The 16,460-nt window shown below is 43.7% G+C and overlaps 1 protein-coding gene across 2 annotated transcripts in view; it reads left to right on the top strand.

The window, feature by feature from the left end:
• ZFAND6 (zinc finger AN1-type containing 6) overlaps positions 1–16,460 on the top strand; it is a 35,365-nt gene that overhangs the window by 11,160 nt on the left and 7,745 nt on the right. For both annotated transcript variants that reach the window (XM_015873071.2, XM_015873072.1), the window contains 2 exons: positions 13,705–13,874; positions 15,072–15,183. In XM_015873071.2, the coding sequence (XP_015728557.1) occupies positions 13,724–13,874; positions 15,072–15,183 (263 nt within the window). In that variant the 5' untranslated portion in view covers positions 13,705–13,723. The remainder of the gene's footprint in view (positions 1–13,704; positions 13,875–15,071; positions 15,184–16,460) is intronic.

Raw genomic sequence — 16,460 nt, 5'->3', positions numbered from 1 at the left:
AAATATTTGTCTTTTTTTATTTCTTCTTCCTGTTTTCCTTTAACAAACCCGCTTGTCTGGACACAGCTCCTCCTGGGAGCTGGAAAGCAACACGCGTGGCCCTAATACCTGTTGAGCCTCAGTAAGGAGTTTGGTGGGATTTATCCGCCTAATCGAGATAAGAGAATGGCTGTGGAAAGCCGTAGTTGAACCCTGGACTGCGTGTAAACCCAAGTGTGGTTATTAAAGCGTCCCTCACGCTTTCGGTTTCACACTGAGCCCTTTTGCTTTCTCCCAAAGCAATGGGTACGGTTTGCCTTTGTGAAACTACATCAAAGCATCCTGACGTGGTTTCTACCTTGGAAATACTCCTATAGAACTGAATAGTAACTATATGTGCTTTAGGGCTGAGCCAGTTCTCTGGTCTAAAAGGAGGTAGTTTATAAAGGGTTATGTATGTTTGATGAGAATCATAAGGTATCCCAACTCGGAAGGGACCATTTGTGTGCTGTTAAATACTGTGTTTGGCCAAAGGCTGGTTTTGCTAAGAGTCAGAACAAGGCTGTGTCCATGTGGCAGTCTTTTGGTTTGTGGTGCTTGGTGTCTGAGGACCCATCCTTCTCTGGTCCCCTCCACCTCTCAGCTTAGTTGGGAAAGACACGTTATCTGGGATCAGTTTGCTGGTTTCATTCAGTGTAGAATTGAAGTGCTTGTCTCTCACTGAACGTGTACAGTTCTAATACAGGCTGTTTGTAGAAGGCAGATCTGCCCTGAAGGATCAGTGTGCTGCTTTTCTGGCACAGCTGTACAGCTTCTGTATTTGGGCTGCAGCATTCAGAGCTGGGGCTGGACCTGTGCTGTCCCCATGTTGATTGGTTGCTCCAGTGCTCCTTGTTCATAAAACCATAAAACCTTCCCTTGCACATGCTCTATCTGCACATCTTAAACCTTGTGAATGTGCTGTGGGATTTGTCCGTTGCTTGTGCATCCCGTTCTGGCACATCTCTGATGTAAGAAGAGATACAATGATTGTAAACCTGTGTACAAACTGCAGGACCAAATGTTATCCTGTTGGCCATTGGGAGAAGGTCTGTTCTCACCAGTTCCCAGTGCTGTGGGGTGGGTGGCTCTCTGCAGGGTCACCCCGTGCTCTGCTTCTGGCTAACGTGACTTAGTGAAGGTCATGACCTCCCATGGGATGATCTTTGTAAACCAAACCCTGCAGCTTTAAGGAGGGCAGTGGGGCTGTCCTGCAAACAGCAGCTGGGCTCAGGCTCCCTGCTGGGCTCAGGCTCCCTGCTGCTCCCCAGCACAGTGGTCCTGTGGGTGCTGCTGGCAGAACCAGCTACGCTCACATTGTTTTAAATGAGCGGCCTGAGCCAAGCAGGCCGGCTGTGCTTCCCTCTTCTTCTTCCTCCTATTCCCAGAGTGGTTTAGTGATCATTTCTGTTAATTGCTTTGTGCCCAAGGCAGAAGGGGGTAGGAGGGGAGGGGGAAATAATGTCATCTTAGAACATTTCAGCCCTACCAAAAAAAAACAAACAAAAAACCAACCCAAGTAACATCTGTCCGTGGTTTCGGGCATGGGGCTGTGCCTGCTCACTGTCTGGCTGTTTCTAGGAAGGACATGGTGACAGCGAGAGCTGATACTTGTAGCTGGGTTGGAGCTGGAGGTAAGGCCCCGGACAGGTACAGGGCTCCTCAGGACATGGTTGGCCTCATAGGTGGGGCAGCTGATGGGGCTGGCCATGTTTACACTGTAATAACGTTTGGTGAAAATAAGCAGTTAATTACACATGACCTACAAAGGAATAAAAATAACCGAGGTCTGTTCTTGCTTTAAAATCCATTTAACAGAAGCATGAAAGGTTTGGGCTTTTTTAAACCTGCTTCCTCCCCCCAATCCCCACCTATTAGAAATATCAGGAACATTCAGTTTTTTCTTCCTTGTTCTTGTTGGATGTCTCAGATGTGTCATAAGCTTCTCAGCCCTTAATTGAAGGGGTGGGGTGATATATTTTTAACAGATCCCTACTTCCAACTGTGTTTATAGGGCTTTTGAGCTAAATCGATTAGCAAAAACAAAGCTGTGACAGCATGGAAAACAATTTCTCCTCAATGAAGTTGTATCTGCTTGTTCTTTAGTTGCTGACAGAAGCTCAGGTAATTGGTTTTTTCATCTAAAAAGTAACTTTTTTGGCTACTAAGTTATGTGTTGAGATTGAGTTAAATGCTATGTTGGTTCATCTTTTCTTCCATTTGGATCGACTTTAGACCATCATTTGAGTATTATGTACACGAAATGCAGAAGTTCACTTGTATATTTCATAAAAGTAGTTCCTTTTTGAAGCAACAGTTTCATTATATGCGTGGCTCTTCCTTTAAGTTAATGGTTCAGCAGCCTTAACAGAAGCCAGCACTGCCTCTGAGCTGCAGACCACCCCTGCTCAGCCACTCTGCCCTGTCAGGATCCATTTGCGTCACAGTGCTCTAACCTTCAGGACGTGGTATTTGTCAGCCTGAAATGTAATAATCCTGTATCTGTAGCCCTGAAGTATAAACAGCACGGCTGCCTTGGCAAGCCCTGGCAACCACCTGAATGCTTCGACTGGCCCAGGGTTGAAGAGGACGCTTTGCTGGCATGTCCTATGATTCACAGTGCTGATGCATTCTCAGCCATGTGAGGGATTAGGGAAGAAAACAAACTTTGTTATCAAATTAGCATGGCAGCCTCATAACAGTGTTTTTGAGGGCAGAAGTGAGGTGCTCTCAGCTTGTTTAAATGTTTTGCGTCGAGCGTCTTTGTTTGTTTTTTAAACAATGATTTAACTTTTGGCCATTAGCTTAAACAAGGCAGGAGAGCAGACAGTGTGTGCCATCCAACTATAAACACAGAATTGGACTGATGAAAGATAAATATTGCGTGAGAAAACAGATATTTTACTAGTGAAGACTTGAAAGTTTTGGAAATAGGAGACAAGAATCTACAGGCTTATAAGAGACTGCAAAGAAGTGGAATTTGTCTCTATGTAAACTTAAGATGCTTTCTTGAAATGCTCATGGAATCAGAACCTTTAGTGCAATTAAATGTATCACGAAATGGAATATTTTCTCTGCGACAGAACCTCGATCAAGGTAGGAGCAAAGGAGCTCACTGTGTTCTGAGAGTGCTTAAAAAAGGGTGGGAAGAATAACCTCCCAATGTTTCCAAGTTCAAGTTTTCTAAGGGAACATCAGCAGACTCCTTATGTTGGGACCCAACCATCCAAATATGATAACATTGTGATGCTCTGTTGGGTACTGGTGTTAAGTCATTGAGTGAACTGATTTTATAGGGGCGAGTTAGAACCAGTTATCAACCTAGTGTTTTCATCTTGGTGGAAAGTAGTTGTTTTAGGGCTTTTTGATATCGCAGTGGTTTCACTTTGCAGCTGCAAAAAGCAAGTATTGATATGGAAGGACTTACCTAGATGATGTTGTAGGTAAGAGGTTGAAGAATTGCTCAACTGGGTTGTTTGGGTATCAGTGTGTTTTCGTGGGGGTTGTGTGAGGTATCATGGAAGAGCAGGAAGGAGATATTAGTAACGATGGGTCATGGTGGGTGTGTTATTAGTTATGTAGCCAGCACTATCGGCTGAGTGTGACTGTCAGAGCAGGGCCTGGGGCCAACCCCCAGATCAAGGAGCATCTGCATTGCATGCGCTGGCCTCACAGCCCTGTGTGGATGTTTTGCCTTCCTAAAAAGTCTCATCAAACTTAGTTCAGTGCTTTGATTCCACCTGAAAACTCCCGAGTGCAGCAACAGAATAACTGACTCACTTTTATGTTTGTTTTTCTTCTTTGGAGGTGGAGGGGAAGGGAGGGTGAACAACCGCCATCACCCCTCCCAAGTAACAGAAGTACTGAACAACTCTAATTTCACACTGCAGTCACTCAGTGGGTTGTTGGGTTCCTGCACTTGCTTTCTCTAACTTAGTGTCTGTGAAACTTCTGGCTGTTTTGATCTTACTTATTTTGATCTGTCTCTACTGCAACAATTAGCTTGTTCTTCAAAGTCATGGTGTGACCCGCTGTCTGAGTTTTATACGTGGCTATTTGGTATGTAAATAAATCCCTGATGAGTTGTTACATATCCTTCTGCCTCGGGTTCCCCACCACACAATGCTGGTGCACTGGACTTGTGTTTTTCAAGCTGCAGCAAGCAGGTGGTACTCATGGAATTAGCCTAATGTAAGGCAGCAGCTGAGGCCATGGTGCATGTGAATGTGTGTGTAGGTCAAGTTAAAGGGCCTTGGTCTTGCTGATCGCTGGGTATTTGTGAGCTTATGCTATAATAAATGGGAATATATTGTCCTCTTTATCCATTGTTTCCTGGTAAAAGTCCCATTGGCTGGTGCTTGTCAGTGAAAGGGAATGAGTGTCATGATAAAGCCACGCAGCTGTCCAAAATGAGGTTTGATATCTTGTGAGCAGGCTTTGAATCATACTTTGGAATGGATGAAGAGGGAACAGGCCTTAGTGTGCCAAGCAAACTAATTGAAGTGAGGTCTGTTTTGTTTTCCTTGCTTTCCTATTTCTTTATAAGATGAATTTTCCTCTCTCTAAAAGGTGTCACTCTGTCATGTGTCGATGTATTCCACCAGAGTACACAATCATGGTGGTAAGAGGAGAAATCAGATGTACTGCAGAAAGAAGTATAGTTTAAAGTGTTTTTAAAGATGTAATTTCCTTATATGCTTGGAGAAAAAAGGGGGAATCCCAAAGCACTGCTTGACAGCTCAGGCCCTTTGGATACAAGTCCCTCCCTTAGTGCCATTTATGGCTGTATTTTTCTATGTAGAATTGTAGAAAGAACTCTGTACAAAGGTACCATCACAACAAATGGGAGACAGTGGCATCCAGCCATGCTATTTTTAGGCTATTGTGCTCCTAACTTGCTGATCTAAGTGTTCTGGACAGTAAGCAGGAGAGACATTGTACTAGAAATGCACGCTCACGTGGTAAAGTCTTGTCTGAAAATGGAGTGAATAGCAAAGTTGCTTGTCAGAAAAGCAGTTTAGTGTTGTACCTGAAGTATTAGTCAGTAAAAAGGAGGTGCCCTGGTACTTGCAGTGTAAAGTCTTGCTTGAAAGCTGGCAGTCAGCTCTGGCTCCCATCCTGTTCAGGTTGAGGAACTGAAATGCACACGGTCCCTTCTGTGTGGTCTTGGAAGTATTAATAAAAATAAAGATTGTCTGTTCTGTGACAGCAGTGAGGGGAAAATGCCAGGTGTCATCAGTTAAGTTTCTTCCAAGAATTCTTAAGCTTTTCCTAAACACTGGCAATCTTTCCATCTGAGCAAACAGTGTAGTTCTAGAAACCTTCAGAAGGGAGAATGCCTTACGCCCTGCAGATTGCCAATTGTTCCTTAACTCCTTCTGTGTTAATGTGACACTGCCTTGGTCACTTAAGGCTGACACAAGGCAACACTTGTACTTCGTGGTCCCTCTGCCCTCTCTATGCCACGTGCAGCTTGTGTTACTCCTTACGCTGTGGCTGGGCAGTGGTGTAGAGTTTGGTTCTCATACTGATTTGATAGTTCTACCTTCTTGCCATAGAGCACTGCCCCAGCACAGAACTGTGGAACTGCACCAGGAACCAGGTGCAGGAATAGGCCCAGGCTTTTTAAGAACAAAGTCTTCAAGGCAAATCAGTGCCTGGCACAGCAGGATTGTGTCAGAAGCATCTGAAGCTGTATAAAGCCCCAAATACACATATCGTTGCATTGGTCATGGGGAGATGTATGTGGATATACCTGTGCTGGTTGCACTTGGCTGTTCGAGTGCTGCAATACTTCAAACAGTGTAAGTGACAGCTGAAAGAAAGGTAAGGAAAGACACAGAACTTAATGGTTAGCGTGAGTAGTTAGTTGATGTATTCATCCATTTGTCAGTAAATACGAAGCAACAGATAAATACCAGTTGCCCAGCATGGTGCTTGCTGATCAGCTGTATTTTCCAATGTTTTCTGCTGGGTGATTGGTTTTGATATTTATGTGTTCAGTAGCTTGTTTGGAGATATAAGCTGTCTCCTCTTGTGCTTTTTTCCCCCCCTTAATTATTATTTCAATCACAACAACAACAGAAAGCCTAGAATCACATTGGGGTTAAAGCAAAGTAGCACCTTGGAGTCTCTGGCTAAATTTAACTGCGTTCCAAAAGACCAGGAATGCAGCTTTGCCTCAGGGAATATTATACCTCTTTTGGCGAAAAGTTGTCCCTAAATACCCTCTTTGTTTGGTCGGGCTTTAGCTTTAGGTTAAATTCCCCATCGAACCACAGTAAGAGTATTGTATAATTTTGAACACTTAAATTAGACATAGCGCATAATTCTAAATGGAACAACACGTCGTGCATGGTAATCACAATGTTCTTGGAAGTTGAGCTGAATTCAAGCTGCTCTAGCCAGAAGTGATGATGATCCTTTTATTTATTGACATCCAGGAACCCTCATATTAAAGCAGGACCTCCCTTAGCATTAGGCCCACGTAGAGCCGTAGCATTATAAGCTAATTAAAATTCTACATAGTGCTGTTTACAAAAACAAATTATAATGTGTTTTGTGCTTGCTGCCAGTTCTGAGCAACAGGTGTTTTGTTAGCAAGAAGCCGTCTATTTTGGGAAGTTGTGTTAAGGCAGCTTTTATCTCTTCTGAGTTTGATATGCTTAAAATAAGTGAAACATGGTGTATTGAGAAAAGATTACTTCTCACTGAACCTCAAAGGAAGCGATTACTGAATCCGTGCCTGTTCTTTTGATAATTGTATGGGTAATCTTGTAAATGCTTGAATCTTCCTTAAGTGTTTTTTATGTTTGTAAACCCAATCCTGTTCTGAAATGGCATCAAAGATAGTTTATGGAGTTGCCTTCCTTGTTCATGCCTTGAACTTCCATCCGGTGCCCAAAGGGAGTGTTGGGAATTCTAGAATCCTCTTATTTTACACATCCACTGACCTCTGAAATGGCTGCATTGCATGATATAGCATGGCAGGATGCATGTAGCTTGTGCTGCCTGCTTCAGAGCAGCTTTCTCATCTCTTTCAGGGCATCTTAAAAGAGGGCATTTCAAATAAACTCTGTGATTGGAAATACAGGGAGTAGCTCAAGGACTTGTGCTGTCTTTGGCCTCAGGTTCCTCAATGCTAAAGCTCAGCTGTGAGATAGCCCTGCCTGCAGTTTGTGCTGGGGCAGGGAAGAGCCCATCAGCAGTGCCTGATGTGGTGCGGCTGTGACTGGTGTGAGCTGGGAAGTGAGAAGCTGAGATGGTTTGCTTTTCTCATGTGTGTAACTCCTGAATCTTTATTGCTTTTGAGCAGATGCCTGAGCTGCACTACCTAAAACTAATGCACTTTTCCTAACGGTGTGTTCTATCATCAGTGTAACTTCACAGGAGGTTTCTGTGGCACTCTTGTTCCCAAGGGGGAAGGCAGACCTTCACCTCCTGCTTTTAATCATGGAAGGGCTGAGCTGAGCAGTGCAGCCTCATGCCTTGATTGAGAAAGGGGCTTTGCTCTCCTTTGACCTGTGTGCTGGTGGTGCTGGGGAGCACAGTGCAAGCATTCCTCGGGCTGCTTCTTGTGCTTCTCTCAGCTCGCCAAGATATATCAATACAGAAGCATAACATGCTGACATACTCTGTTTTGGTTCTCTCTTCCTGGTCTGTAGTTCACTTGGAGGTTGTCTTTCTTTGTGCAAAACAACTGTGTTACTGTGTTGCTCTTGGTGATTTTAATGTTTAACCAGTTCCCTTCATTGAAGGTCCCTGTTGTGTCTTGCTGTAAACAAGTGCGTGTCCTGCTCTGAGAGCTATCTGCTCTTTTTTTTTCCTCTTCAGCCCTGAAGTGATTTTTGTGGTATGTGGGTTTTTGGTTTTGTTTGTTACTTGCATGCAGTTTGACCTCTCCAGAAAGGGCAGCCTTTCTGATAAGCATCACAGAAGAGCCCAGAACAGAACATGTGGTGGTGCTGTTCCTGAAAGCCTGTGGATGCTTCTCTGGGCTGGGGTTTCTTGGGATTGCCTCCAGGTGCATTGAGCTGTTGGGAATAATGTGAAGGAACTGATTTTCAGCTGGAGAAAAGCTTCCTTTGAATCTCACCAGGTCTGGGTAATGTTATACACAAGGGCCTGATGCTGGTAATGCTGCACTGTGAGTCTTGGTGTAATAAATAATAAAAGAAAGAAGTACTAAACATAATAAACCTTGGCGTGCTTTAGCATCGTGACTTGGGATGGTTGTTTTTCTTCTCTAGGATGAAGATTCTTGAAGGTTTTACACAGTGCTGCACCGGGCCCTTTTGGTGCTGCAGCACTTACCAGATGTTACCCCAGCATCACACAGCCAAAGCCAACACCCTGCATGGCAATTTTCTGGAATTCTGACACTTTCATGAAGCTCCTTTTGTCTGTGCTTTGCCTCTTTGAAATCCCATGTAAACACATTGTGATTCCTCATGGTAGCCAATGAAACGTACCTGTTACTGGGCTTGTTATTTTTAAGCTGCAGCAGTGAACATTACGGAGTTACCCCTTTACTTGGTATGGTGAAGGTACTGAAATCAGGAACATTTGCTTTGGCTTCTGCTGCTGTGACTGCAAGTAACTCGATGCTTTTGTTTGAGGTGAATGAGAGTTTCAAAGGTGCCTTGCTGTACAGAAGCTCTTCTTTGGTTCTTGTAATCCCTACTTTACGAAGGTGGAATGTGGCCACAAGTAAGTAAATTAGCATCTATTAATAGTGTATGCAGACAAGCGTGAGAAGCTGAATCCTCATTATCAGTGATCTTCTTGATACCAGTATAGTATCTGCATCTTTATTTTTGCCTAGTAAGAGCAAGAGGATTGTGGTGGAATACTTGTCTTGTTCCTGGGGTAACCTTGAGTACAAGAGCAGACAGCTGGAGTTGACAGTATAAACTCTTTAACACCGAGGGCTTTGTCCTTACCAAGTGTTCCTGGCTCCTGCAATGAGGTGACACTGGTATGTTTTCTGGCTCACATCAGCTGAGAAAGTTACTGCTACTTCTTCCCTTCTGAAGACCTGTGCTGTGTTTTCTGTCCGCCTTCCATTTCTGAGGCTGCGTTTTATGTGTTGCTGTGGCTCCTTCCTCCCAGTGTGTGGTTCTGAGCCATGCAGGTTCTTGGTCTGTTTCCCATCTTAAATCTGGTATGTACAGTGTGTGTGTTTTTTGGGGGGGGGGGGGTGTTGCTTTCTTGAGGGTCCAAACTTCTTAAGGATCTGACCTCGCTGCCTACTTAGATGTAGAAGTGGAGGGAAGAGTTCCTGTAACTCCTTAATTCTTTGTTTTGTAAAGCTCCTGTTAGGAGCGTGTAATAGAAGCACTTGTTTTTTAGCCTAAAATAAATCTATGCATGAAACAAAAATAAAAAAGCTGTTCAACAAGAATAGACCGGAGCGTAAGTAGATATTAGATGACTTGTCAAATGAGTTGCGAGAACACGTTATGCAAGTCTTTGGTCACTAGTTTGAATATTATGTTTTCAATATGAGGTCATTACGTAAATTCTGCTTCAGTAGCTCAAATCGCAGCTTAAAGCCACGTTCAGCTGGGAGCAGGAAGAGAAGGTTTGATGGATTCAGCGGAAAGCTTTACGTGCCTGGGATCTCTTGCTGCTTCAGGAGGACTCCTATGTGCAGAAACATGCAGCAGCTGTGTGTTCTGCTGCTACACAAAGAGGTCACTGCCCTTTTAGATTTGCTTGCATAGTTGGTCCTTAACCATACTCACTTTTTTTTTCCTTAACCCAGAGGATTCTGATGAAACTGGGTCAGAGTGTAACTACACATGCAGCTATGCTGGCAAATCCGAACCAGCTGTAGTGTTGTAGGCAGGGTGAGCTGTGGCTGGAATGCCATGTCTGCTTGGCTGTAAGGGCTGAGGCCCCTGCTCAGCTCTGCCAGCTCTCTTTGGCTCTGCAGCAAGTTGCTGGGACGGAGCAATGCTTTAAAGCTCCAAGCGACTGCTCGGTGAATATGAATTGGAACCTTGTGGGAGAGAGCAGTAGGGTAAAAGACAACAGGGCTATTTTGTAGCTTGCTATTAATCTCTGCTCCTGGGGCTCTGTACCCTGAGCTGAGCCATGCTTTCATTGGGGCACCTGAGCAGCTGCTCCCTGTTTCTGTGGCTTCTGCTGTAAAGTGGTGTCCTGTAACAGTCAGTGCTTGGGAAACTTCTGCAGCAGGACTCAGCAGAGCTCTTTTCTTAGGCCTTTATTTTCCAGTTGTTTGGATAGATTACGTTGAAATCTGTCAGTGCATTGTTCAATCATCCTTAACAGTGAAGAGCACCTTAACCTCAGCTCTCTGCTTTCTCTTGGAGAAGCACTTCCAAAGCTGGCATTGTGTGGTCTGAACTGCATTTTGTTTGGCTATGTACCTGCTGAAAGATGTCTCAGTATTGACAGCATTGAGTAAGACGATGTAAATTGCAGTAGGAGGAACTTTAGGATGGGGTGTAAGTAAATGGTGTTGAAGTGGATGTGTCAGAATTGGAAGGAGGTGAGAGGACAACTTGGATTCAGGAGATCTTAAGGAGAACAGATGAAGGGAAGGCTGACTGCAGCCTGGCATTGTTTGGGTTCCTAAACCTTGTGTGTTTAATCCGACTAAACGCTGCTCTCTGATCTTACTGATTAACATTTCAAGCCTATAAAGCTTAGAGCCTCAGTTCTTTGAAATGAGTAGCACAGAAACATTTTAATTAAAAGAAAAATAGGGGAAAAAAAAAAAACCAAACCCAACAGTCGCAGTATTGCGGTGCCTGCTCCGTGGGGAAGGGATGGTCATAAATATTTTGTTACTTTCTTTGTGAATTCATGGGAGAGCTCTCTCTCCTCCCAGAGAACCCGATGTTCAGGAGAATGTAACCAGCTTTCACGTTTCCACTGCCTCAGCTCAGTATGTTTTATCATCACTGGTGTCCTTTATGTGGTTCTTTGTTGTTTGTTGGGCAAAATAATTTCCCCTCTGAGGATGTGCAGTAGTGAGAGGGGAGCAGTTGGACCTATACTAGTGGTTGAGAAAGGGTAGGAAGGAGAGGATTTAGCATGGCGGCCCACAGCTCTGCAGGCTTCTTATGACAACAAGGAGCACTTCTGAATTGAGCACTAATATGAAGTCAGTGGAGGTAATCTTTAAGTCCAGTGATGGTTAGCTAATACAAAGAGGCTATTTCTTCAGTAATCTTCATCAAAGTGGGTGTGCCAGGTCTCGTTAGCTGTCTGTCACACCAGCGAGCTCCCCAGTTCACCTGCATGTATCTTGCTGGTTTTCCATCACACAAGCAAGCTGCTCTGACTCACTATGGGGCTGCCAAGAAAGGAAGGGGTGGGAGCACAGCAGGGGCTGTGGGTGCAGGCGTGCTCCATTCACAGTACTTCTCAGGGTGCAATTTCCATGACAGCCCACCATTACGTGTGATGGTTGGGCTCAGTGACTGTGAATCTTCCTGCATGAGGAATAATGGACAGTCCTGAAACGATCTTCTGAGGCTGAACCAGAAGCTGGAGTGGGAAGTTCTTCCCTCCCCTAAGCAGCTGTTCCACCGCCTCTTGCTGTTAGTGCCTGCTAAGATGGGAGCAGCCCTGACTGCTGTGCTCGCTGCTGTTTGGCTCCAGTGGTGTATGAGGGGTGAGGAAGTGCCACTGAAGCATGTGCTGGGGCCTCTGGTCCCTTGTGTTCCCAGCTCTTGGCCAGTGGTTCTGCTGATGCTTGAAGCCAGCTCCTCTGCTCAAAGGAGTTGTTCAAAGCATCTTCAGCTCCTGTGTCTCCCACTCTGACCCCTCTCTCTTCCCCAAGAAGCACATTTGACAAACAGTTTGGGTAGTGTCGTTGGATTTCTAGAGCTGACTGCTTCTTTGATCCCTTTTAGTGCCTGTGAGCGCTGCAAGGGAGGGGAACAGCATGGGAGAGGGAGTGAGAAGCTTGGCAGCAAGAGCTCATTATGGTGGTTTGGCATTGTGTGGCTTTAGGGTTCAGATGGTTCAGGTCAGCCATCTCATCCTGCAGCTTGCAGGCTGCTAATGAAGTGAGGTGGTGGATGCAGTTGCCCCTTTGGAATGCAACAAGCTGTTGTGCTGTTTCAGCTCCTTTCTCACTGAGTTTTGTACTGTTACATCAGTTCAATACTATCTCTTCTTCATTTTATTCTCAAAATATTCACAACCAATATAGGAACTTCCACTTCCTGTGGTTTTTATTGAAACTCCGGAGGCATCTGTGGCACTTCCCTTGTTGATCAGCACGTTCTGGAGCCTCATGCCATTGGCTCGCATATACCTGGTGGCTGGATCCTCTGGTTGAAGAAATCAGGAGCTGGCTTTTCTAGTTTTTCTTCTGGTCATCCTTGTGCGCCTTTCACAATTTGCTTATTGAAATGGGGCAGACTTGAAGTCCATTATAAAAGATAGCTACTGTGCAACTGCTTTAGCACCTGCTCTGTTCAGCAGCTGTTCTTTGGGCAGTCAGAAAAAAATAACAACCTAGTAATGTGCTGTTATTGAGTTCCTAATAACTGCTTGAAGCTTGCTGCTGAATGGAGAGACAGTCATAGTCAAACTTGAGATTTAGTCTGTAGGTTTTTAATCTGAAATTAAGTGTTCTTGCCTAGCAAATGAGACTTTATTAGCTGTTGAAATACTCTGTCCAATGGGGTTCTTAATTAGTTTTTCAATCTCAAATACCGTATGCCAGCGGTGACTTGTGTAAGGTTTCATCTTTAAAGTGGTTGGAGCTACCAAAACACAGACAACTCGTGTTAATTTACACTTCACTCACACAGCGCAGCTGAAGATTGGACCCAGCATAAGAACTGAATTCCTGCATAGCTTACTTGAAGCTCCTTCCACAGGGTTGTCTGGAGAAAAGGCAGGCAGGAAAGTGCTTTTTCACTTACAGGTCCAGTACTTCAGCAACATCAAATCTAGCTGCCATTTGAGGTCAGAGGGGGCTTTGTGCATTAAAAGCAAGTGCTTCTGTATTGGTGTGGGTCAAGCAGGTGAAAGAAGCTTAATTGTAGGTTGAAGCTTAATAAGTTACTGAGATTTTTTTGTCTTCCTGCCTGTACGTCTTTATTATTGTACATCTTGAGTCCTTTGTTGTCTACAAAGTAGAGCACTTCACTGCTGTGAACAGGAGATTTGGCTGGTGTTCGTGTTGCTCTGAGCTTTGCAACCCAGAGATTTACTTCTAAGTATCAGTTCCATTTGCTTTTGGAAAATGAATGCAAAGTGCAGTGGATGTGTGATTTCAGATACGTCCTGTGTAAAAGGAAGCCTTTCTACCCAGGTGTATTTCTGACCGTAGGCTCATCTAGTTTTATAGCAAGACAATTGGTGAAGTAGTCAAGTATCTTGGATCCTCCTGCCCTCTGGGTTTTCTTTTCTATGCTTTTGATACATGTGCTGACATTACTTGCAGCATTGATTTTTCAGTGATGCTGCTCATCTGTCTTCATTTTGTCTTACAAGAATTGTCTGTGCTTCATCCTAATTTCTGTTGAGGATGTATATAATGGTAGACCTCAGCAGATCTTGAATAAAATAGCTGATACCTTAAGGTACTTAACTCATTAATGAGGAACTTTTCTTTGGTAACTGGTACAAAATTGGGCAAGTGTGTGTCTATCTATATCTATGTGTATATATATTCTCTATATATATCAATTTCAGGTGTGTAGAAGAAGAGAAAATGGCTCAAGAAACCAACCGTAGCCAAGTGCCTATGCTTTGTTCCACTGGTTGCGGATTTTATGGGAACCCTCGAACAAATGGCATGTGTTCAGTATGCTACAAAGAACATCTTCAAAGGCAGAACAGTAATGGTAGAATTAGCCCTCCTGGTAAGTAATGATGTTGTGCTGCTGTTTGGAAACTTGAAATGATAAGCTGGGCTGTACTTTGGCCGTGGCACAGTGCTAAATACTCAGAAGCATTAGTGCAAACCAATGACTGTATTCGTGTATGTATTTTACCTGATGGATTGAACTCGGATGAAATGCTCACGGTGTTATTGTGCTGTAATTAATCTGTTTAAAGTTGCTAATATATATTATACTCATATGACTGTTTACAGTTCCAAGATAAAAAATGCAGGGAAATGCTAACACACATTTCCCAGGGCTACTGGTAGTGGAGGAAACGTCTGTCTTAGGGAATGCTTGTGGAAAGCATCTCAAGTTCAGGTTTGCAGCCTGATGCTGAAGGATTAACTCCCAGGTGCTTTTTCTTTTCTATTTTAAGAAAGGCTTTTCCTCCTTTTTTTTTTTATTTTTATTTTCTGGCCCAGTGCCCAATGTATTTGTTCTGTTGTACAGCACTGATTTCCCCAACCCACTGCAATCAATGCTTTCTTCCTACATTCCCTCTCTAGGAGAAAGCTGGGAGGGCTCTTCCCCCCTCAAAGTTAATGGTGATTGCCTCAAGAAAAGGAACCCTTTCTCTGTTCTATTTCACACTTTCAGACTTCAGCATGTCTTGCTGTGGAAAGGAGTGCAAGGAAGTGCACCCCTCTAGATCTAAAATGCCTATTCTGGCTTGGCTGGATATCGACACCAAGCTTCTCATGTTGGACTCTTTTGTGAGCTTTTTCCTTTTATTATAAATGTAATTTTTACTTGGAAGCTTCAGCTTTCACTACTGGAAACCTAGAGGTCGAGGTTCTACAACTTCCTAGTGTAGCCTAAGGAGATGCTGAGATGTTACAGTGCTCTATCTCAGATCCACCCTGGTTTGTTGGAACTTGGAGTTTATACAGAGGAGGCTGTTTATAGATGCTCTCAGTAACAACAAATAGTATTTTACAGCTCTAGTTTTGCAGTCTTGTGCTGTGAAACTTGCAGGGGCCTGGGGCTCAAATGTGTTCGAAATATGGCCAAACATAATTACTTCTTTGTAAAACTATTTTTCATTATGATGTAGGCTGGGATTCAATTACTTTCCTGGCTTGTGTCGTGGGGGTCAAAGAATAGTTGTGTTGTGTAGTTTATATAACCCTTGGAAGCAATGTAACACATTTTACATCCGTGTCTTCCTTACAGGAGCTTCTGTCAGTAGTATAACTGAGTCCCTACCAGTTCAGTGCACAGAAGGCAGTGCCCAGGAAACTCAGTCAACTTTAGATTCTTCATCTACTCAATCTATGCAGCCAAGGTAAGCTGTTTCTGTTGTTCTGACTTTTTTGCATGGAAATGTTTTACCTCCATGTATTCACCTCCATGATTAAATGCTAGGACCTGGCTTAGGAGAGCATCTAAGATCTAACTTAGAAATTTAAAGCACGGGATGTCACAATAAATAGTAGAGGATCTGTTAGCTACATCTCACATTCAAATGCAGATTTCTCTTTAGAATTTAGCCTCAAACAGGAGCATTGCCAGCTTCATGGCTGTTCCACAGAGATTTATTTGGCTAGTCTTCCAGCTCCACGATTTGCAGTTAGTTGTATCTTTACCAAAGGAGAGGTTTTTCCATCCCAGGCACTTGAGGATTTTGTAAAAATGGCAGAAAGTTGTTGATGAGTGCTCTCATAAACGTATGATAATGTGTTAACAAACTGGTTGCTTTGCAAAATGTGCAGCATGCAGGGGAAGGATGCCGAAATCCTAGTACAAGTTGTACTGCTGAATTGATGTCTTATTAAACAAGTCATTTCCAACTGGATTATTCAGGGAGACGTAATGTCCTCTTGTAAATCACTCAGACTTACTAAGTGCTCTCCATTTGGGAAAGCTAAATATTTATTTGCTTGGTGGCCGTATTTCAGTTACGGATTGGTACAACCAACAGCAACTTTAGAAGTGCTCTGGAAATGTTTTTGGAGTGAGGAATGTTAGCTGCATGATAGAAGTGAAATGAAAATCTGAGTAAATACTGCTGGTTAAAAAAAGAAATGCAATAAAGTGCAGACCGAGGGTAAGCAGGATTTGGTTTCTTTAGTTATCGCTGACTGATTCTGTTCAGGCTCTTTTCTACCCCATAGCTTTTTATAGGAGGTGCTATCTCTTGCTTGCATCCTGCATATGAACTGAGTTCTGGGTGCTGTGTTTGATGAGGTGCACCAGTTGAAGTGCCTTGGGTTTGTTTTCCCACCCAGTCTTTATTGAAAGGAACTATATATGATCACTAGCTTGCTTGTTGGCTACAGAAGAAAAGAACAGCTGGTTGTCCTGAGCCTTGTGTGTCAGAAAATCAACATTTTCTTTCCTCCAATATAAAACTGGGGGTTCAACATCAGTCTCCAGTAATTCCTCACTGAGCCTTTCAAGGAAACAGCAGCAAAACAAAACATGCATTTTTGTAAGTGTTCAAGCCTGCAGGTCAAGATCTGCATGGAACTCTTGGCAATGAAATTGACCTCCCAAATGTCCTGGTTGTGTCATGTCCTTCTGGGGGGGCTTTGTTGAAGTGTGGGCTGCTGGGTAACATGA

The sequence above is a fragment of the Coturnix japonica genome, chromosome 10, assembly GCF_001577835.2.
Source record: "Coturnix japonica isolate 7356 chromosome 10, Coturnix japonica 2.1, whole genome shotgun sequence".
Taxonomy (NCBI): Eukaryota; Metazoa; Chordata; class Aves; order Galliformes; family Phasianidae; genus Coturnix; species Coturnix japonica.
This window is presented reverse-complemented; position numbering and strand designations above follow the sequence as displayed.